Source organism: Stegodyphus dumicola, chromosome 3 (genome assembly GCF_044657685.1).
Source record: "Stegodyphus dumicola isolate Sdum_Otavi_A_Nest chromosome 3, ASM4465768v1".
Lineage (NCBI taxonomy): Eukaryota > Metazoa > Arthropoda > Arachnida > Araneae > Eresidae > Stegodyphus > Stegodyphus dumicola.
Window position 1 is genome coordinate 227,510,737 of NC_140770.1, and position 23,119 is coordinate 227,533,855.

Sequence of the window (23,119 nt, forward strand, 5' to 3'; positions counted from 1 at the left end):
GATGAACTATAATTTCCCACCTGCCATCATCCATCTAATCGCTGATTTTTAAAGAACAGAACTTTTCAAGTTAAGATTCAAGATAATTATTCTACCACAAGAAAAATTCACGCGGGTTTACCACAGGGGTCGGTAATTTCCCCGCTTCTCTATGATTTATATATTAATGATCTTCCTAATATTGAAAATATTCTCACTGCATGCTATGCCGATGACATGGCACTTTTATGTCACTCACTTAAATAAACTACAGAATAAAGTAATAATAAAGTAAAGAATAGTAAGAAATAAACTACAGAATGCCATTAATTACATTTCACCCTGGTTTAAAGGATGGAAAATTAAAATTAACCCCGAAAAATCAAACGTGATTTACTTTAAAAAAGGAAATATTCCTCAAGACTTAGAAGAAATTACAATGGACGGACAAATCGTGTCACGTGACCACCAAGTAAAATATCTAGGTGTTTATCTCGACCAGAAGTTAACTTTCAAATTTCATGTTAATTATATCAGAGACAAAGCACAACGTGCTTTAATGAGCATATACCCTCTGATGTGCAAATATTCGAAGTTAAATATCAACGCTAAAAGAACACTCTATCTACAGGCAATCCGACCCATAATTCTATATGCCGCTCCGGCGTGGGCAGCTACTGCGCGTTCAAACCGAGCAAGGCTTCAAAGTTTTCAGAGTAAAACTCTCAGATTCCTCTCGAACTCTCCGTAGTTCGTTAGGAACACTGTCATCCATAATTCTTTAAAGATTTTACCATTAGATGCTGAATTACTAAAGATTACATTCAAATTCTACGAAAAATGTGATTCCTCCACTCACGAAGTTATTAAAAACATAGGGGAGTACGACTATCTAATCGAACAGCCGCATAAACGGCCCACAACTATACATCATAATATTAGATGGTAGTTCTTGTATATATTTTATTATTTTCAACTATTTAATCTAGATTTTGTTTCATCTTTATCATCCTTTTCATCTTACTATTGTACGATACTGTGTCAAATATTCGATATTGTGTAAAAGATATGCCAAAATTTAGTTGCTATTATAGCTTATCCAACGAAGACTTCATCTGTGGCCGATATAAGTCGCAACCCCTGATCAACTTCTTCACTACTGAAGACTTTGCACTTTTATTACAAGTGCACAGGACTTTTCCAGTTTATGGAATTTAACGAACTTTTACAGGTTCTTAGGGGATTGATAAACATGTAGTGGTAAAAGCCCTCGAGTCGAACACCACTTAACGAATGATGATCTCCGATCTCCGACTTTTGTTACAGTGAAGTGCCACAGCTATTTTTAACCTTAGATTTTAAATAAATTTTAAGGGAAAATTAATTATCTGAAATTTGTTTCCTCAATGATGCGTAATATGTATTTATTAATACTATGTGAAAAACTTTTTTTTTTTAATTTTAGATATTATTCAAATTTTTAACTTTTTTAAAAATTTCTTTTTTCCTTTTTTTTAAAAAAAATATTTTTCTTTCTTTTTTAAAAAAAATATTTGTACGAATAAATTTTTATCTTCGCCGTGTTTTCGTCTGCTACTTTACTTTAACGTCGTTTAAATTGAATTAATTGAATTGTGAAGATGAAAGAATAAAATGAATTAGCTTTTACAATTAAAAGCACTTAGCTCATATAACTATATGATTTTCCACATGTTGAATGAAAGAACAAATATCATTATTATCTTATCTGAATGAGTAATTTTTTTTTTATTGTGATAAGCTGAAATGTAGAATTCGGAATTAATGTTAATTTTTTCTATTCATAGCTTTTTTAAATCCATTCACTTTCAGCTTATCATAACTCTACTATTTATACTTATTTTATAAAGTTTCCATTTCTTTAGCTGATTTAAATTTTTATATTTTATTTTTTGCTGTACGCACCTGTTTGTTAGTGATATACTCTTAAAAAGTGACATACAAACCCAAACGTGTGTGATAACCTTAGAGATTAGCAGTCTAATGTTTCATAGAGTTTCACTTTCTATATCTGAGAAGGAGATTTTGCACGAAATGTAACTGATCAAACCAAACTACAGCTTTTGGAATCAAAAATAGTGTTCCAAAAGTTCAGGTCTATGGAGTTTATTCATTACCTCAAAATACAGGTTTTATCATTTTGGGATCGAAAAAATTCTGCAAAAAATTCCATTCAATTCGTAATGTTTCTTTATGACAAAATATGCTTTTCATGTTCGATATACTATATGCAAAGATTTATCTTCAGATTTGAAACTGATTTATAACATGATGTATTTAATACTTCTGAATACTTCAAATAACATGCTAAAATATTGTGTTGGCATTTACTACAGGAATGTTTAACAACTGCAAAATTTACTAGAATGTAAGGTTTTACTTTTCTTTCATGTTTGTAGCAAATGCAGCAATTAAAAATTTATGTTTTGTGTTCAAAAATATTTTGTGACATTAACTGCATAATTTATTTCTAAACACGCTGTTGCTTATGAAGTTGCTGAAAGAGCGGCAGATACTATCATCCATATTTTTAAAGCATAGTATATTTTTCTAGAAACATAAGATTTAGAATAATCATTTTTATAAAAGTCAAATTATAATAAACATAGAGACCGAATTAATGGAAGTTCAATGGTTATGTAGAAATGATCTGCAGCTACATAATGGCTGAGTAAGACAGCAAGTTATGTGGACAAGTAAGAATAATTAGTATATAAACGACACTCAACATTCTGGATTCAATTACCTAAGAGGGTACGATGTTTATCAAATGAATTTAAGAAGTTTTTAAACATAAAATATCAACTCATTTTTTATCCTAAAACGTATTTTTTCTGCGTAGCGTATTTTCATTATATCCTTAAAACTCTAATTTAGAATGTAATTGTCAAGAACTGACTTCTAATCATCAGAAATATAATAAGTGATTATTACAGTTATTAATAAATCCTTCTTATAAAGTAATTGCAAATATTTCAAAAGTTGTCCTTTTCTATGCAAATATTTCTAATTTTATATTAATCAAGATTGTAAAAGATATTATTTATTTACACTTTAAGTCTTACCGTCAGCTCTAGTAGACGTTACAAATAAATTATGTTTAATTAAGGAATAACCACCTAAGTTTAGAAACAGCGTATTGGTGCCGTATCTTTCATGTTTCTCCCAATTGGCAAGCTACTTGATTTTTAATAAGTGTTCGGCTTTTTCTCGTAACTTCACATGGAAATCGCGCTTAAATTAGGTTAGTTGGTTATTTGAACATAGAAAGAACATGGGAGCTATTTGGTTAAGATGCTTTCATAGAGGACCTTTGTAAAGAGAACCTAGGAAACTACGAAAACCAACCATGCAGCCTGGGTTAGCCTTCGCAACAAACAATTAGTATTAACAATCTTCACATGCTAGGCCACTGGTAAGGTTCCAATTAAATCGCCAATTTAATATTTTATTTGTATATATTTAAAATGTTGTATTCTTAGACACAAAAAGCAGAATTTAAGTTTTGTTAACTCGTTAGTAAACTACCAAGCCGTAGTGCAAATGAATATTCAATTTCTTTTTCAATAATTGTATTCACTTAATATTCTTGGAATATGTGCTAAAGAAGGAATGTTCTCGGAAGATTAAAGAAGTGTTTAAATCCAGTGATATTAGATTTGTCTTACAAGCTCAGGTATCAAAACGATTCTACAATTGCCTGAGTAGTTGACTTGTAAATGGCTGAGAATTAAGCAGATGACTTTTAATCTTACGTTAACGGTCAGAAAACGTATTCCAAATATTTTGTATTGCCATGACAATACATATTTTCATTATTCAATAACCAATTGGAAAACCGCTTCTGTTTCGAAAATAAGTATTTGTACTCAATCGTCCTGCATATTCTTCAAATTTGTCTTCTTGCGATTTTTTTTTTCTTTTCCCAAAACTAAAGTTGCCTCTCAAAGGAAATTTTTTGACATGGAAGAGGCAAAAGAAGTATAATATCTACTTTTAGAGGCATGTCAAAAACAGATCTCTACAAGTCTTTTTTCCCATTACATGCTGTGCATTGAGACAGAAAGTTGCATCAGCGTTAATTCTATAATCTATTTTTATTACACTCTGATTTCTATATTAACATACAGTGAATATATACTAAACCTTTTACTGAAGCTTCAATAATTCGGAATTTTTGACAGAATTGTTGTCGGAACTAGGATTTAGAAGATAAGTCAAATTGAATATTTCGATAATCCAATAAATTTCAAGATCGAATTTTCGGAGGAAGGGGAAATTTTTTCAGTTTTGGTCCATTATCCTAAGTATATTTGCATCGATTCTTTATTTTTTCCATAAAAGCGAAAATCTTACGAATGGCATACATATAACGAATAACTTCAAATTAAAATTTAATTATATACGGTGTGGTTATAATTAAAGTTCCACTTTGAAATGGTCATAAAAGGTAAACTACTGGACCAAATGTTATCAAACTTGGTAATCGTGTAAAGGAGGCCATGGGAATTTATTTTCCGCGAAAAAAAGGAAGTTCAAAACCTCACCACCAGAGCGGAAATGGCGCTGTATGCAATATTATTAAACGAAATAAGGGTCAAAATCTAACTTAACCTTTCGTTACACGGGTTTAACATGTTGTATACCCTTAAGATGTGTATTTAATTATGGCAAAGCACACTAGGGCTATCTGCCTAAGGGGAGGGATGCCTTCGTGGAGAACTTTCTAAGGGAAACTGGCTCGTATACACATTACCCATGGAGAAAACCACGAAAACACCCATGCAGCCAGCCCGTTCGCGGGATTCGAACCTCTGACCGAACTACCAGTGTTCAGCGACTTTACCGCACGGCCGCTGGTGAGCTATGTATACCCTTAAGAAACTTTGAACAAAGTAAATTACCATTTAAAGGCGTTAAAGTCGATAAAAGTCGAGTGCGCCATCTGTGTAAGGGAGAAATTCGTCCGTGAAAATCACGAATTGGTGATTAGAAAATATGAGATCGCAAATCAATCGCAAAAGTGCGTACAATCTGAAAATCGTTTTCTTACAGATCGCTAATTTGTAATTTTTGAAGCTTGAATTCAGCCCTAAAACATGAAGATACTGATTCAAAACGTTTTAATCGATTTAGGCCAAAGAAATCCCTCGTTATCTGCCTAGTTTCATTGCATTGGTGTGGAATGACAGTCAGTTTCATAACTGAAAAATTTTTCTTTGAAGAGCAGTCAACAGCTGGACCACTATGACTGCAGCTCGTTTTGAGTGAATTTTAAAATGTTTCGTGATGCATGAACTGAAGTAACATGGTTTTATGCAGGGCTGGGCCCCACCTCGCATGTGTCGCACAGCTACTTGAGCAACATTTCACGAATGAACGTCTTATAGGCCGACACTTCCCCACCTCAGTCATCAGACCTCAACCCCTGTGACTTTTGGCTATGGGGTTATTTCAAAAGCACTGTTTATGGTGATAATCGAAACAATTTTGCAGAAATGAAAAATGTGATACACCGACATGTCCTTAACATCCTCCTGATATGCTAAGAGCTGCTGTTGAGAATGCAGTAACAGGATTTAACTTGCTTTCAGAAAATGCTGGGCGCTCCAGTGAACATGCTTTGCAACATGTTTCAGAAACGATTAAACAGATTTTAAACCGATGTCTTATTTCATTTAACAATATTGCATATAGCATCATTTCCCCCCTGACGGTGAGTTTTTGAACTTTTTTGTCCTCCACGGAAAATAAATTCCCATAACCTCCTTTACACGATTACCAAGTCTGATAACATTTGGTCAGGTAGTTTTCATTTTATGACAAGTAGTTTATTATTTTCAAAGTGGAACTTTAATTATAACCACCATGTAAATTAAACTTTAATAGTTTGACAGTTTGGTTCAAGTCCCAGCTTTAAAAATATGTATATAAATTTTTATATTAATCCTCTTAGGAAGAATATTTTAAGAAGCTAATTTTTCTCTCGCGTTATAGATAGTATTAAAAAAAACATGATCTTTAATATGATTTAGATTGTTTCAGCCGATATGAGAATCTGGTTACTCGGTGGTACAGAATAAACACTGCCGGACTGTTTTATTTCTTTGTCATTTAGCAAAAAATCTTTAATTCAAATATGTATCCTTTGGACTTTACTTTAAAACTTTATTTATAGTTAAAATGTCTAGAAAATGAAAAGCTTTCTTCAACTGAAATGCAGTTGATGTAATTGATATTTTAAAATAATTGACAAGAATGCAAAATTTATGGAAGTGTAACAGTCAAAAAAACTTAATTTTTTTTGTGGTGAGCACTGAAAATAAATGTAGAAGGAAGAAATGTTGGGAGAAAAGGAAGTAAAAATCTGAAGAGGATTTTGGCTATCAGAAATACCAAGGTGTTTTGAAAAGTTGGATGCTTTTGAATATACTTTCAGAATACTTCAAGGAATTTGGGTGTTCAAAGACAAAACATTTGAGTGTACACTAGCAAATACCATCAATTGAGCTTGTGCTACGGATAAGACATAAACGATATCATTGCAGATTAAGTGAAGAGCGATTGGTCTTGGACTGTATGTTTGTAGAAATTTAAATTACGTTATAGAACATCATATCATCATAAACGGAGAATCCCACGATTTCTTAGTCGAATTATTTGAATATTCGTGAATTTATCCAGTGATTTATGTGGATGTCACCTAAAGACGTTTTCCCTCTTGATGAAACCAGTCTTTCCTTTCATTTCATGCCTTAAAATGCTTAGCCTCTAAAGACTGATAAAGGCTCAGACCAAGTACTGATGAAATGGATTGAATTGTATTATTAAGTTATGGCAAAGCAGGACTATCTGCCCTAAAAGGCCTTCGTGAAGAACTTTCTAAGAAAAACCAGCTGGCATACACGTTACAATGAGAAAAACAGCGAAAACGTCCATGCAACCAGCCAGTTTTCAAACCCCGGAGCGAACTACCAGTGTTCAGCGACTTTACTGCTCGGCCATTGCTGGATTTATGGAATAGAAGGCGATGTCAGAAATGCCAAGATGTTTCGAAAACTTGGATGCTTTTTAATATAGTTGCAGAATGCCTGAAGAAAAAGAATAAGCCATTAAGAATAAAAAGAATAAATTTTTGCATAAAATTTAGTTTTTTAATTTAAAACTTTTTAATCTTATATTTGATTCTTGCGATTTCAGAAATAAAATATTTGACTAAAATATGAATAACATTTTAAGAAACTAAATGTAGGATGATAAAATTGTGTAACGCAGTGAGCACAATGTTAAAGCTATTTAAAGCAATATATGCAGGTCATCCTTAGTTAACCTTTTCCCGTGGGCTATAGGGGCCAATTTCGAACATATTATGGCCATTTAGTCATTTATTTTAAATGAAAGGAACAGAAAAACAAATCAACAGGATCTTGCTCTTCCTAATCCATATTAAGGAGTAAATTTTAAATCTCCATAGTTTACTGAAATTTCTTAAGACACATTTAAAGTAGTGAAAGTGCGGGACATATATGTCTCAGCCCCCGGAAAAAGGTTAAAATGTCAGTAATACATCTCTCTTAGTTATATATATCTTTTCTGAACGGAACATTGAAAGGTGTACTTTACTGTATTTTCTCTTTAATATATTCACAATTAACACAAACAATTAAAATAAAAGCCTAAAAATTTAAAAGTTACCTAAAATAATAACTGTGACAAAAAAAAATTATAAAGAAAACTATTTGAAAAAAAAATAAACGATGCACCTTATACTTAAACTACACAGTTCGAATTGGTAAATAGAAAATTTTAAAACAGTTATTCGAAAGAAACCATGCAACTTGAACCATTAAAATGAAATTCGAAAAAGAAAAAATAAATAAATAAATAAATAAAAATATAAAAAATAACAACATAAAAATATAATATAAAGAATATTATTTGAAAGAAAGAACGTTGTGATTTTTTTTTCCCTCTCACCGAAAAGGAAAATAGGTTGCCACATATTAAGAAGTTCGCCAAGTGAACTAATCTTGGCGCAAACTGAAAAAAAAAAAAAAGCGCCAACATAAATTTGTGAATTTCTCCGCAAATTTTACAAAATTTCATATTTTGGCATAATTTGAGTCGTAGAATCGAAATATGGAAAAAAAAAATATGTTATTTCAGAAAAAGTCCGATTTTGTGTCAAAATAACTATGTTATAATAGAGCTATATATAAATCTAATGTATATTCTAAGTCACACTTTCGAGACATGAAGAACGCAATTTGAATTTCGTCAATCAGCCCAGTAGAACAGGAGGTATAGAACAGTCCCTTCCCCCCCCCACTGTACAACTGTATCGGTACAATGATTAAAAACATATCAGATTATTTTGCCCCTCATGGGACATCATCCTGAAACCATTTTTTAAGATTAGCTCAATACCTGTCTGGTATATCTCCATTCTCTTCCAACTTCCGTCAAGAAAAAAATCCGACATCTTTTGCCACCAAACACCACCATTCCCTGAATGGTTAAAATCACTGAATACATTTAGTCATACCCAGGGAAAAAGGCTTGCTTTTCTTTGTGTATTGTGTCAATATGAGTCTGTTTTCCTAAGAAATCATTCCTTCTCTTAAGCTGGTAACTCTTGCATCAAGTACACAGATGAGATAAAAGTATACAAGGTCTGGAACAACAACTGAGATACACTTAGCAAAATCTATTGTGGAATGTCATTGGAATTTATTATTTTTTAACATCACCATATAGGAGTATACATAAAGGCAAGCGGTTTCACAACTTATTAAGATGCAGCTGCTAGCTATTAAATTCTTTGAGGTCCTGGAAAGCATCATTTCATATAAATACTAAACATGCATTAAAAATACACTTCCTTTGAGGTGCAGTACCCTTTTTTCTTTACAAAAGAATGTACTTATTTAAAGCTATAAGTTGTTAATTTAATAAGTATATTAATTAAAAATATTTTCCTAATATGAAGAGAACACTTGAAAGACTCAACATACTGAATTAGCATGTGCACAAAAGTTAATAACTAAATAAATAAAATCTATTAATTGTTGCCATCTATAAAGTTAAAAATTTAGTAACAAATGGAAATTAAACATATTATTGAAGGCTCAGGTGCGAAGCATATGGAGTACAGGCAAAAGCCTCATCCTGTATATAACGCATGGCGAAATGACATTACTTTCCCACTGAGTTCTTTAGGGGGAGGAGTAATTTTACCTTTTAGTTTCTCGCTGTAGGTAGCTTGGCTGGGATTTTTCTGCGCTGGAATTCTGGCAGTCTTGGAGCTAGGGAAGTTTTCTTCAGTGAATTCTGGAGCATTAGGCTGGGGAGGGTTGTTTTTCTTTTCGAATCTTTTCTTATACTCACTGCAGCCTCTATAGCTCCTGACGTGGCAGAGTCCGCAGAAAATACATTTAGGCTTGTCTTCTGGCTTCATGTTGCATTGGTTACTTCCATGATATTGCCCGCACTTTACACGTATTATTGAAAAGATTTGATGGAAGTACAATATTAAGCTGGTCAAGACAGTTTGATCTGTTCATACACACAGCTTTACTTTATCCTTCCTTCATTTTGTATTTGACAAAGGCATTTCAAGTTAAATGAAAGCATTTAATATTATACCTAAGTCTAGGGTACGTCCTTTATCAATCTAAATCATGCTCATTATATTTTTGAGCAAGCATTATCTTTTGAATTAAAAAAATGGGCATAATAATTAGTGTGATGTTACAATAAATCAGTCTGTGAAGGTTTCTTTAGAAGTACAAGTTTCTTCACATTGCGACTTCAAACAGCAATGCAAAATCTTCAATCAGTTGGCTGTCTGTCTAGACAAAACTGACTTGTATCCATGCTCACTTATCCTTACCTCTGTCTGGATTAAATTCTGAAGATGACTCAACATTTGCACCAGCAAATGTGAACTCATGTTAGAAGATGAATGCCACATTTGTGTACTTCTATGCAAAACACATCTGCCAATAATTAGCATTTCTTTTCTTCTATGATGTGTTTATTATTTCTTGATTTTTTAGAATATGAACTGTTTACTTCATTTTATTATTTTACCCCCCCTTTTTTTTTTTTGCTTCCTGATAATAAAATTTAATAAAAAACAAAGTACTGTGATGTAGGCTTCCCATCTGGGACAGCTATTATTCTTTGTTTTATATTTCTTTGCTTTGCCTTTCAAAAAATGTTTTGCCTGCAGTAACAATGTTAGGTATCAGAATAAAAGTAGGGATTGAAAAACAAATCTACATTTTTTGTTGCAGAAAGATGCATTTTTAATGCAACAAATAGCAAAAATATAACAGCAAAGCACACTCCATGCAAGTATTTAAAATGGTCAAGGAAATTATGCTAAAATATAGTTAACAACTTACTGTTTTCTGCATTTTTCAAAAGGTAAACATTATAACTATATAATGTAGCAAATACTACATAATGTAGTATTTGCTACATTATACAGTTAATGCACATTGATTTTTCATGTCACTAGCTAAGTTATAATAGTATTCAAATACGTAAAACAATTTTGGAAAGTGTTCCTTTTCTAAAATGCTACTTTTTAATTTGGTATAAATGGTGTTGAATGGAAAGAAAAAAAATGACACAGAATCTTTTAGTTAAAATGTTAATATTAAAGTGCAATTGAGAAAAATCACACAATCACTCACAAGCACAGAGAACAAAGATATTTTTCCAGACCTTAACATTTCAATATGAATACAACATCAAAATTCTCATTTGTTAATAATCATGTTAGAGGCAACTGTAGTAGAATTTGAAATGGTATAGTTTTAATTTATACTTGAATTTAACTAAAATAACAAAAGCATCATTTCACTTTAAAAAGCTTGCAAATACCTCATACATATATTTTAGTTACTTCAGCAACAGAGGTAATAATTTTATTGAGAAACATGCATTTATGATTTTCCACATGTGAGTTAAACATTCATTTCAGATTTTCACAGAATAGTAAGTTAAAAATACACAAGCTCGTAATTTTTATCAAAGTACTGTTAAGACTAAGGCACATTTACTTTACATGAAACTTACCAAATATTCAATTAAGAATAAATACAGGTTTTATAAATGAAACAATGTGACTTATGTAATGAAAAAAATTTCAATATATTTTAAATGTATGTGTGTGCGTGCATGTATATGTTGAAAAATATTCTAAGATTTCAAAAGTATACATATATATAGACACACTGGTGAACAATTGCTAAGGATAGATCATAAATGACCACGTAGCACATAAAAAAGTATGTGCATTTGCTTGCCAAGTGAAATAAAATACTAAAATGCTAGGACATAACAAAGATAATTTATTGTGCTCTGAAATTTCGAAGGCTTTGAAAAATATTCAAGGAATAAAATGGTCATTTTGTGCTGAATATATGAAAGTGAAAAAAATTCAATTAGCATACACAGGCATTCTGTCAATATGGGATATGGTAATAGAGGGTGATGCAAAATTCGTGCCATGCTTTGTACAACATTATTTAGCAGTTGTCGGGGTAATTTATCCCCCTCTTCTGTCAGTGCACAGATGAGGATGTCTTTGTTTATAGGATGGCACTGGCAACCAGCAACTCTTCTCTAAAGTATCTCAAACATTTTCAGTGGTATTCAGATCTACAGAACATGTTGGCCATAATAATATCCTCACTCTCTAGATGCACCTAGACAGTGACTGTTTAATGACATGTAGCGTTGTCATCCATGAAAGCAAATTTATTCTCGACAGCACCATGGAACATGCAAACATGAGCCAGCAGAATATCATTAATGTATCATTAGCCAATCATAGTCCCAGTTGGAAGCACACAGATTGACATTCAGCTGTTGATCATGATCCCAGCTCATACCATGACACATGTAGAATATCAGTCCCTTTCCTGTATGCTTCCTGGAATAAATGCAGTACCACACTCACACACATCAGTTATTGTCCACAATCAGCTGAGAGACTGAACCTACTTTCATCCGAGAACAGTACACAAGCCCAGTTGTTTTCTCTCCAAGTGCGTATTTAAGTGCGATGCTGACGACACCATTGCAAACAGGCAGAACAATGATATCTAGACAATGGAATGCACAAAATAGGACTGTGGGCATATAGTCCTCCTTGATGTAAACATCTGGCTACAGTTTTTCAAGAGATTTGGTTGCCAGTAGAAGCAAGTAACTGATATGCTACCTTAGTAGCTGTGCTCGGCTGGTTCCTTTTTGTCTATTGCACTATGTACCTATCTTCTACAGGCATGTGTTATATATTGCCCTTCTTCAATCTTGCCAATAATGTGGCTACATGTAAAATGATCTAAGTGATGTCAAGAAGACATACAGAAAACTGCCAAGTTCATCAAATGATACTTTCCTGTTACATTCTGCTTTTAAACAACAGTAAATACACATCAAATCTTTTATATCTCTTATCAGTGCTATCACATAATGAACAACTTCTGCGATCTAAAGTTTGCATAGGTACAAAAAGTCTTACTGCATCCCGCACATATGCTAATTTCCACATTTTCCTGTCTTCCATTTTATGGTTGCTATTGCTGCTAGTGCCCATCCATCCTCAGCAATTGTACATCAGTGTATATATTGGACAAGTTTCTGAGGTGCTTACATATTAACCTTATTAAAAGTTATCAAATCTTTATAATGTACCAAAGTCTGGCAACCATGTTCATAACAAACCTTCAGTGGACAAGTTTCTGAGGTGCTTACATATTAACACAACCTTATTAAAAGTAACAAAATCTTCATAATGTACCAAAGTCTGACAACCATGTTCATAACAATCCTTCTGTCAAACAATGCTGCCACTTTTGTAAGTGTTCTTTTTTGTTATATTACATATTCCAATGATTTGTATAAACAAATCATGATATTTTTTGCCTTAGTTTTAAAATATGAGCTTGTAGAATTCGCCAGTAATGGAAAAAATCTCTGTAAGAATACAGAATTTTGCTGAAAATTTTCTAAAGGGAATAATGAGGAAATGCATTTCCTCTATAGCCACTGCTACAGAGTCTCCGCAATTCTATAATTTTTTTAAGCAAAAAGACATCACTGTGTACTTCAGGAGAAGAATAGCACAACAAAATTACAGAAAGATTTGAAGAATATGTTTTATTTCTTTAATGTATCGCATTTAATAATTTAAAGTCATACATTGAAATGCTAACGTATGTTTTCTTTTCATACGTTGATAATGTTTACCGACTTATATAGTTACCGATAAATATTGATAGTTTGGAAATCTTTCTAAAAAAAGAGTGGGAAGCAAGAAAACCACCAACTTGCATCCGGTAAGTAACTTTTAATATTTCATCTGTAAAAAACGCCAAATTGCACCAAGGTGGTTGGGTTAATACGTAAATACCATTTCTGATTTAATTTGTTTAGTAACAACTGAAATTTTAAGCGAATAACTTAAAAGTAATTACAATATATATATATAGCAATTCCACATAATCAGATGTCAAATAGATAGATTATATTTAGGAAATTACAACCTATTAACTTTATATATATATTACATAAGACAAAAATACTGGAGAAACAAACATCCCTTCCCCAAAAATATTAAAATTTTATAGCACCCTAAAATAAAGAATACTAATTAATTATAAAGGCACTCATTATTTTAATTCAGACAGTGGAAAAACTATGTAATTTTCATCTAAATAATCTGATAGTATGTCTAATAGACAATAAGTTTCAATTATTGTAACATTTTCATTTTTACCAATTCATTTTGGCATGCATGAAAATCAGTGTGCTTTAATAATATATCCAATTTAAGTAGTTATATACTGTTAAAAAGTACTCTCAATATATACTGAAAAAGAGAGGAAACCTGAGTAATTTACAAATATGTAAATATAAGAAAGGTAAAGGTGAATAATGTATAATAAAATTATTTAATAATAAATGAAAACATGTAAAATAGATTTAGCAAATTTTTCAAATAGAGAGGGGGAAAAAATCTATGTTGGCATTTTCAATGCAAAGCAAAATGAAATTTGCTTAGTACACAATGTAACAACACCTACAGTTAAAAATAAATTAGATGTTACAAAGAAGCGAGTCTGTGCAAAGCAATAGTTAATTTCTTAACTGGAATGCCAAATTCGTGCTGCAGTATTTTTTAATATAAAACAATATGAAAAATTCTTATAAACTTCACTCTAATAAATGGAATTTATACCTACATAAAACAGTAACAAATTATTGCAAGCATTATTATAAGAAGGAAATCATATTTATTTATTTCAACATTATATATAAAACTTCCCGAAATGCATCTTCAAACTAGCCATTTCGTGTAATTGAGCACATTTGGTTAGAAATTGGTTCATTTATATCCCATTATTCATTGATTATAATAAAGATACATTGCAAAACACATTTGTATGAAAATACATAAGAGAAATAGAAAATCCTAATATCTGCTAAACTACGTCACTGCAGTTATTTATGGGAAAGAAAAACAATCTTTTATTAGGCCTCTCCCCTCCCCCCCCAAAAAATGCACCTTTCAACGTTTCCAGTAACAAGTCATTTGAGCATTTATTAAACAGAAGCCAAAAATACATTCTTATGTCACATAAACATAAATCCAAAAAAGTAGAATATATACAATTTCGATTCAGTAAATTACACTTTTCAATGAACCCTTGCTTTTTTATAAAATACTGTACATGTAAAAGAAAATTCTGAAAATACACATGACTTGAATTAGCATCTAATTATTTAACTTTGTAACAATTTTATAGGTAATTAAGAACTTTTTTAATATATCATAAAATGTACAAGTCACATAAATGCATAATGTTCAATAAAGAAAAATGTAACAAACATATTAAAAAAAGATTAAAACTAAAATTGTATTTTTGGTAATTTACTGGTGCTTTATACAGACAATCTATTTAAAAATTAAACCTGATACGGTGGGAAGATGAATATTTTAAATTTCTCCTCATATCAAATACTTTATTCTAAAATTACACTTTTATACATGATTTTTTAGAAAAAATATTAAGTACAAAATTATTTTTAACTTTTAAAAACTCTCCTACTATATGCGCTGTGTATTAAAAGAAAATGTAAATGAAAACTTAAATGTGCAGCTCAATTAATATACAGCTGCTTACCTTGAAATGTTAAAAACTAGAAGTTTTCATGCTGCACGGCAACACCATTTCACAGGAACTCCAGACTGACTGTAATTCTCTCTATAATGCATGGTTCAGGTTACTGAACTATTTGTAATTCAACTGATGTATAATATATTAGCATCTAATTGGCTATTCTAAATTTTATGTTTTTTGGCTAACTTTATTTTTTAATGCTTTTATACCGAGAAAACCCTGAGCAGGAAAGAAAAACTTATTTGTCAAAGTGCTTTTAAATATGATTAAAATATAATTAATAATTAATGTACCTAGTATTTATGCAGCTAAACTTAATATATCATATATTGAAGTAAAGAAATATATCTATATAAACATTTGATTACACATTGCTTGAATTTTCATATAAAAAACCTAAAACTGTTTGCAGTAAATTAAGACACCTCAGATCAAATGGGATTTAATAAAATAAAAATCAATGAAATGTAATAAAAATACAATGCAGATGAAATAAATTTAATAACAAAATGTATTCTGAAAATCATTTGGAGTGAGGGAATCGAATTTGCCTAATTTAAGTTTCATTAATTCAATAAATTAAATATATTTTTGCAAAACTACCATTCTCACTAAAGGCTAAAAAATTAAAAACCAGGAGAGTTAGCAGCTATGGTAATGTATCACAAAATTAATTACTGTTGCAAAAATTTTCAAGACTATGGAAATTCTGATAACCTTTTATATACAGGAACTGTTAAAATACATTAAGTTTTATTTCCTTTTTTTCAATCAACCATTAGTTCGTAATATAGAATTTGCATTGATATAAATCATTAAAATAGCTTTTATTGCATGTTAGAAAATGCTAAAATTATAATTTTGTATTTGTTAAGCGAAATGATGAAACTAACTGTGGAAGACATGATGAAACTACAAATTATTCATATGAAGCAACAAAAACAGTGCATTTTATTTGCCCTATTTAAAAATCTCATAATAATAAAAACTGAATAAATACTTTGATCACTATCATTAAATATACATACAATAGGGTATTTGCTCTGCTTTCAAAATTTTTACAATTGATATATTTTTTAAAAATGTAATACTCACAGCCATAAATTAATGCATTTTGAGGGTAAGGGTGGAGGGGAAATGAGGAAATCATGTAATTATATGCAAAACTTGGCATAAAAAATTATGAATATTAAACATTTGCAGCAATCAAACTCTGTGACATAAGAAAGAAAAAGCATTAACTGTGCCATTCAAAACTGACTTTAGAGGTATTCAAAACTTTAGAGGTATGAACTGAATTTAAATAGAATAAAAAAATGTAATTTATTTAAGCATGGAACATTTAATAAAAAAATCAAATATGAATATTACTATCAGAGCAAATTCAAATCTGTTAAACTAGTTTTTATTTATGAGCACTCAGAGCTGATATATATTTAATTCTTTACTCTTAAAGCAATGCATTTAAAAGTTAATAATATAAATCAATTAAAAAATTTATAAAGATTTAATAATATTTAACATTATTTTACACTCTCATTACCAAAGGAAATAACATAGGATACAAAACAAAGACAGTAACATTTTACATTATTCAATGTTATTATGTTATGCTCTTCCAGGGTAACCTCCCTGGGATGAAGGAAAACAATATCACACATAAATATTTTGTTCTAAGATGCTTTTAAAGCCCAACTCTTGTTATACAAATGCTAATGCTTTTGGCCTTTACTTTACAAATGACAAAGAATGCATTTTTAAATGCAAAGATAAGAAGTCAGAAAAAGATATCCCATATAGTGTTTTAGTTTGAAATACAATGCATGGGAAAACATTTCAAATTATTAAAAATGTTATTAAATGCAACAGTTATGTCAATGTACGACATAAACACATTTTATACCTCACATAGCTGACACATTTACATCAGACACTAATTAAATCTAAGATCACATTCCCACAATTGCTTAGCAATCAGAAAAAATGTCAGAATAAATGTAGCTTTAATCATGCAGCACATATTTTCTTCAAATATTCAAAATTAAAACTGGATTCAGTCTAAAATTTTTAACAGAATTTTTACACCTACATAATAAATGTGGAATGTAATCTTAGATTTTAACTGTTTACAGATTAAACAAAAAAATCAAACAAGCCCATCTCTTGTTAATACAAATGTTCTGCCAAATTGCGAGGAAAAAGCATTACTATTTTTTTCACAACATGATTAGTCAACATCTAGGACAAAAGTTACTATTTTTAGGTTTGCTGAGATTACCACTCATAAGATATTTACAAAAGAGAAGTCCTAAACTGAAACATACATTTATGTATGATAAGGGACGACATACGTGGCCGGAAAGTATCCCCTTCTTGATCCAATTTCGCCTTCCCACCAATTCTGATCTGAACGATCCATTACTGTTATGATGTCCCCACGACGAAATTCCAATTCCCCAGCTTCTTGAGGTTGAAAATCATACATGGCTTGTACAAGAAACTAAAAGGAAAAATTATACAGTTTGAATTTATTAAAACATTATTTTAATTTTTTTATTTATTATAAATTTTATTATCTTTAGGTAATAACTTTTCATAAGTTTTTAGAGCACTTTACAACAACAACCAAAAGATTACAGTTTTCAAACTGTGCCTATGTAAGATATAGTAAAATACGATGGCTATGCTAAAGTGATTGGCAATCTCAAAATTAACTGTTCTAGATTTTATGTTCTCCTCCTAAACTCATCTGTTCCTCCAAATTTGAGATCTTTCTATGTTACATAACACTGCCTGTCAAAGGGAACTAAAACCTAAATATAACCAATCGCAGCTTAGCTGTACATATGCACCTAAGTAGTATAAATACAGCATTGCAAGAAATTATGTCTCTTCTTAACTTCTGCCATGAAAACGCTGCACTGTTATGCTCTATTTTTCTTCACCTTAAAACCTGTGTACATAAAAATAAGCGTATTTAACCAAGATTTGATAAATATCTTGTCTACCAAAATGATCTGATGTGAATTATCATAGAATAAAATTATGTTTCAAAACGGCCATGTGTGGAAATAAGTTATGCATCCATCTTTCCTACTACGCATTAAAACATCACATATATACACCGTGTTTCAAAAAGAATATACATATTACAAAGTGTTATTTTGTCCAAACTATCGATCACTGTACCTCGACTCGGGTATTGGAGAAACGAATACATAGTCTAGTTTATATTAATAGCCGGTAGATGTCAGTTGTCTTTTCTGTTTTGCATGGTAACCATCACATGTTGAAAATGGCTACTCCGCAGCAGAAATCATTTTTGTGTTCTCGAGTTTGTGAAGTGTAATTTTGTGATTACAGTGCAAAGACATTTCAAGTTGATGTATACAGTGATCATCCGAAAGGTGGAACATTCGCAGATGATATCGACTGTTTGTAAATACAGGATGTGTATGCAAAGGAAAGAGTTCTGGCTGCCCTTGCGTTTCCGATGAAAATGTTGCATGAATCCAAACTGCTTTCCAACGTAGTCCTTTAAAATCGACTCATCGTGCCAGTCGGGAGTTACAACTGCCTACAACAACTATTTGGTGTGTTCTGAGATGTTGGTTGGTTATGAAGCTGTACAAGTTACATTTGTTACAGGCTCTGTGTCCTGACAAACGCAAACATGTGGCATTTTGTAATGAGACAGTTGATGCTATAGACAATGATAACACTTTCGCACAACACATTGTGCTCAGTGATGAAGCAACTTTTCATGTTAGTGGTCATGTTAACAAACACAGTGTTCGAATTTGGGGTCTACAGAACCCACATGCAGCCACTGAACATATACGAGATTCGCCCAAAATCAATGTGTTTTGTGCGATATCTCGATCATCTGTTTATGGCCCATTCCTTGATGGAAACACGGTTAACGGTCAGCAGTATCACGCTTATGTTACAAAACTGGTTGTTTCCGAGGCTGCACAAAGAAAACTTCATTTTTCAACAAGACGGGGCACCCCCTTACTGGTGTCGCCAAGGGCGTGATTATCTGAATGAAACTCTACTGAACCGTTGGATTGGTCGTCAAGGATCTGGCGACTTAGCATGTCTCAGCTGACCTCACCAGATTTGACACCCTGTGACTTCTTCCTGTGGGGGTTTCATTAAAGACAACGTTTATGTACCATCACTCCCACAGAAACTGGAGGAGGTGAAGAACCAGATCCGTACTGTCATAACACCAGTGACGACAGACGGGCTTGCCCGAGTTTTTGAGGAATTTGAGTATCGATGTGATATTGTTCGTGTCGCTGATGGAGGACATACTGAACATCCGTAATCCGAACTTGAGAAATTTGTACATATGTATGTAACGTTTCATATGTCATACAGTTTAATAAATACATGCATTCGAAATACATATATTCTTTTTGAAACACGCTGTACTTTCCTTTCATCACCGCATGCTTATGACAACTTGAGTAATGACTCATGTAGCGATGCCTAAACAATTTATGTTCGGAATTGAAAAATAAAGAGGTATGATAGCTTTTTATGTTGACATTAAGCTTCGCGATGATTACAAATTTATGTTAAATGCGCTAAAAAATGTAGACGAGGAACAATTTAACAAAACTTTCTTTCCATATGCTAAAAATAGATTTTGTTGACCATACCCATAGACCCAAAGATTACATTTAGGGCTATTTGAATTAAGAATAACCGATTTGTTATTTATATAAACCCAGAACCAGCACCAGGGCACGTATGGCCGCACGGGGGTCGCAGAATTTAGGAGCCACAGAGACTGCATCAAGATATCTAGCGCCGGCCCTCAATAAGGTTTAAGTATATGTGGGAACTTATTTATTCAGAACTCTGATAAGCCTTAAGCATGAGCAAGAAATGGACATAAGTATAATAAATAGCTAAACTAATAAAGTTTAGGCTTATTTGTCTCAGTGCACCAAAGAAGCAAGATAAAATTTAATTTGTTAGTCACCAAGATCATGATGCACAGCCTAATGTGTATAGTGAAGGATAGCTAAATTTGATGATGATAGCCACTAATTTTAAAGGATTTGGATATCGTAAAACAAAGATGAAATTTTCCAATTAACGGATTTTGTAAAGAAATGTGTAGAAGCAGTAATAAATGAAAATGATATAAAAGAAGTTTTTCATTGTGATAACAATGCTTCTCAATCATTAATCAATTAATGAATGGCAAAATCTGTAGTATGGTTCTACATCCAGAAAATACCGATAACGAAGAAAGTGATAGAGAAGTTACTGAGAACAAGAAAATTTCGATTGACAAGTTAGTCGGAAATCTCAAAACAGCAGTTACACGACTTCAACAATGTAACTAAACAAGAGATTATGTCTGTCTACAGAATTAAAGAGAAAGTATTAGCACAAAAAACGAAACAACTTACATTGAAAGAAACGTTTAATAAGGTAAACAAATAAATATTAAGCTTTTTTTTGAAAATTTTGATACTCTTTATATCATAAATGCTTCATTATTTCATATTTTTAATTTTACAATTTCTACATGCCATCTTACTAGATTTAAACTGATGATTTAATATCCGGAAAAAACCCAAATCCGGAAGAACCGAAGTCCCGTCGAGTCCGGATTTCGGACTTTGTACGTACTGTATTAAGACCTAGCCAGTTAAATTTTAACATGACAGCACCCCCCCCCAAAAAAATTGTCCAAAATGCAAGTCAAAACTGCTCGCTGATGGGGGAAAACAATTAACCAGCAATAATTTTAGTTATACGTTTTAGCCTAGCATTTACTAAAACCTTACAATTCTTTTTAAAAAAATATAATACATAGCATTGGCATACACACACAAGGGGGCGAAGAGAGAGGAAAGATGGAGGGGGGAAAACCTGTGTAACATAAATAAGCAAAATGTTTTAAGATACATTCAATAAAATACTGTACAGCAAAATAGGGTTAATACTCCATACTATTACATACATATAACAACATTATCTACCTTCGCAATGAATTATATTGATCTATGTATGCCAATATAATATACGAAAATTGTAAACTACAGTTTATTGTTATTAGAAGAGTTTTAATGAAAAACTCCATTCTAAATGCCAGTGTAACTGAACATTTACAAAAATAATGACCAATATCTGTCCTGGCTTTTAGTTTTTGACATTTACATTGTACAATCACTTTAAAGAAACAAATAACATTGTGCAAATTTACTATGTCCTGTAATAACCTCAGGCAAATAAAAAGACAACAAAGCCTCATAACACATGCAAGTTTCAAGATCTTGATTATAACCATAACTTGTGTTAACACATTACACACTTTCCTTCCCCTACCTCCATTATTCTATTTTTCTTTGAATTCTTTCCTAACCAGACTTTTGACTGGCCGATCCATTTGGTGAATATTCTTGCTTTCCAGATAGCCATCAACCAGGTGGGCCCTATGTGGTCATGCATTGTCTTCCATAAAAAAAAAAAACCTCAGGACCAACAGCACCCCTGAAAGTCCCACAGAGGGATGCAAGATCTCCTGCCTGTACCTCTGGGCATTCACAGAAGAAATGCCAAACATATGAAGCAATGTGCTGATGCCTTGCATAATCCCTTTCCTGACCATCATATTAGTCTCTTTCTATGATGTTGCTGGAATGGTACCAAGTCCCTGGTTCCATCCATACCAATAATCGCCAAGAATCAGGTTGTAGATTGAAAAAAAAAATTACCTGGAACTCCATCCATGAACTCTTTATCATACCATAACGTTACGGTCAAAGGATTTTTCTTTACAGATTTTAAATAATTTTTACAACAATAGATCTAGATAACTTTGGATACTGACTTAGAGAGCTACTTAAAAATACTTACATTTTTTTCTAATAATTCATAACTTTAATTAATTTCTTCCCCTTGGAGATGATATATAAATGCTTTTCCTAATAATAAATTACTGATTTATTACTTAGCAACTTTAGTACAAACTTTAGGCATTTTAAATTACTCCTAATTATTTTTACTTACATTTATATGTAATAAAATTCAGAAGCAGGAATTTTGATGACGTAGAAATGTTGATCCATTGGAAATTGGATGGAAATGCAGATTAAATCTTCAGTTTTATTTTCAGCAACATGTTACTGCTATGTGCAAGTCGTGCCTGTTCCAAAAGGCTTACTTTTTTATTACTTTGTAGCAAGAAAGCAGCAGTATAGCTAGGCCAAAGCATGGAAAGAAAGTGCGTAATGTTCAGGATGAAATCTGAAGGCAAACTGAGTTAGTTTTGGTTCTCAAAGCATTTTGATTGAAAAAGTTAATATTGCTGTAAAATTAATATTGGCTGCTTGAGTTTTAGTTCATTTTACATCACCAGAATTACGTAAGAGTCATATGACATAGATTTTTCTCGAAATGACGCAGTGCAAATAGAGGCTGCTATTTTTAGAATAAAGAAGGGAAATTAATTTACGCTGCTAATTTAATCTTTTACATATTCTTCATTTTTCTTACATATACACACCGAAAGGTCATTGCATTATGACTAGCATGGCAGCACGAATTTAGTTTTCCAGGTGGGACCACAAATGCTCTATTGGATTAATCTCAGGTGAATTTGGAGGCCAAGACAAGACTTGAAAGTCACTAGAATTATTTGCAAAGCGTTTCCTGACGATTTGACCCTTATGACATGGTGCATTATCCTGTTGGTAAATACCATCCCCCGATGGAAATACTGTTGTCATGAATGGGTGAACCTGGTCTCCAACGATGTTCTCTTAGAGCACAGACATCAGGGATTGTTCTATGGGGATTATGGGTCTTAATGTGCTTCATGAAAACATTAGACCATTCTACCCTATACTAGCCCCGCCTTGCCCCTCTCC

General features: G+C 31.9%; 1 protein-coding gene across 1 annotated transcript in view; it reads right to left on the minus strand.

Annotated features, from left to right (window-relative positions):
- Nucleotides 1–10,664: 10,664 nt before the first annotated feature.
- The window catches only part of LOC118187470 (growth factor receptor-bound protein 2), a 59,980-nt gene continuing 47,525 nt past the window's right edge, over nucleotides 10,665–23,119 (minus strand). The window contains exon 5 of the mRNA XM_035357707.2: nucleotides 10,665–17,721. Coding sequence (XP_035213598.1) covers nucleotides 17,548–17,721 — 174 coding nt within the window. The 3' untranslated portion in view covers nucleotides 10,665–17,547. The remainder of the gene's footprint in view (nucleotides 17,722–23,119) is intronic.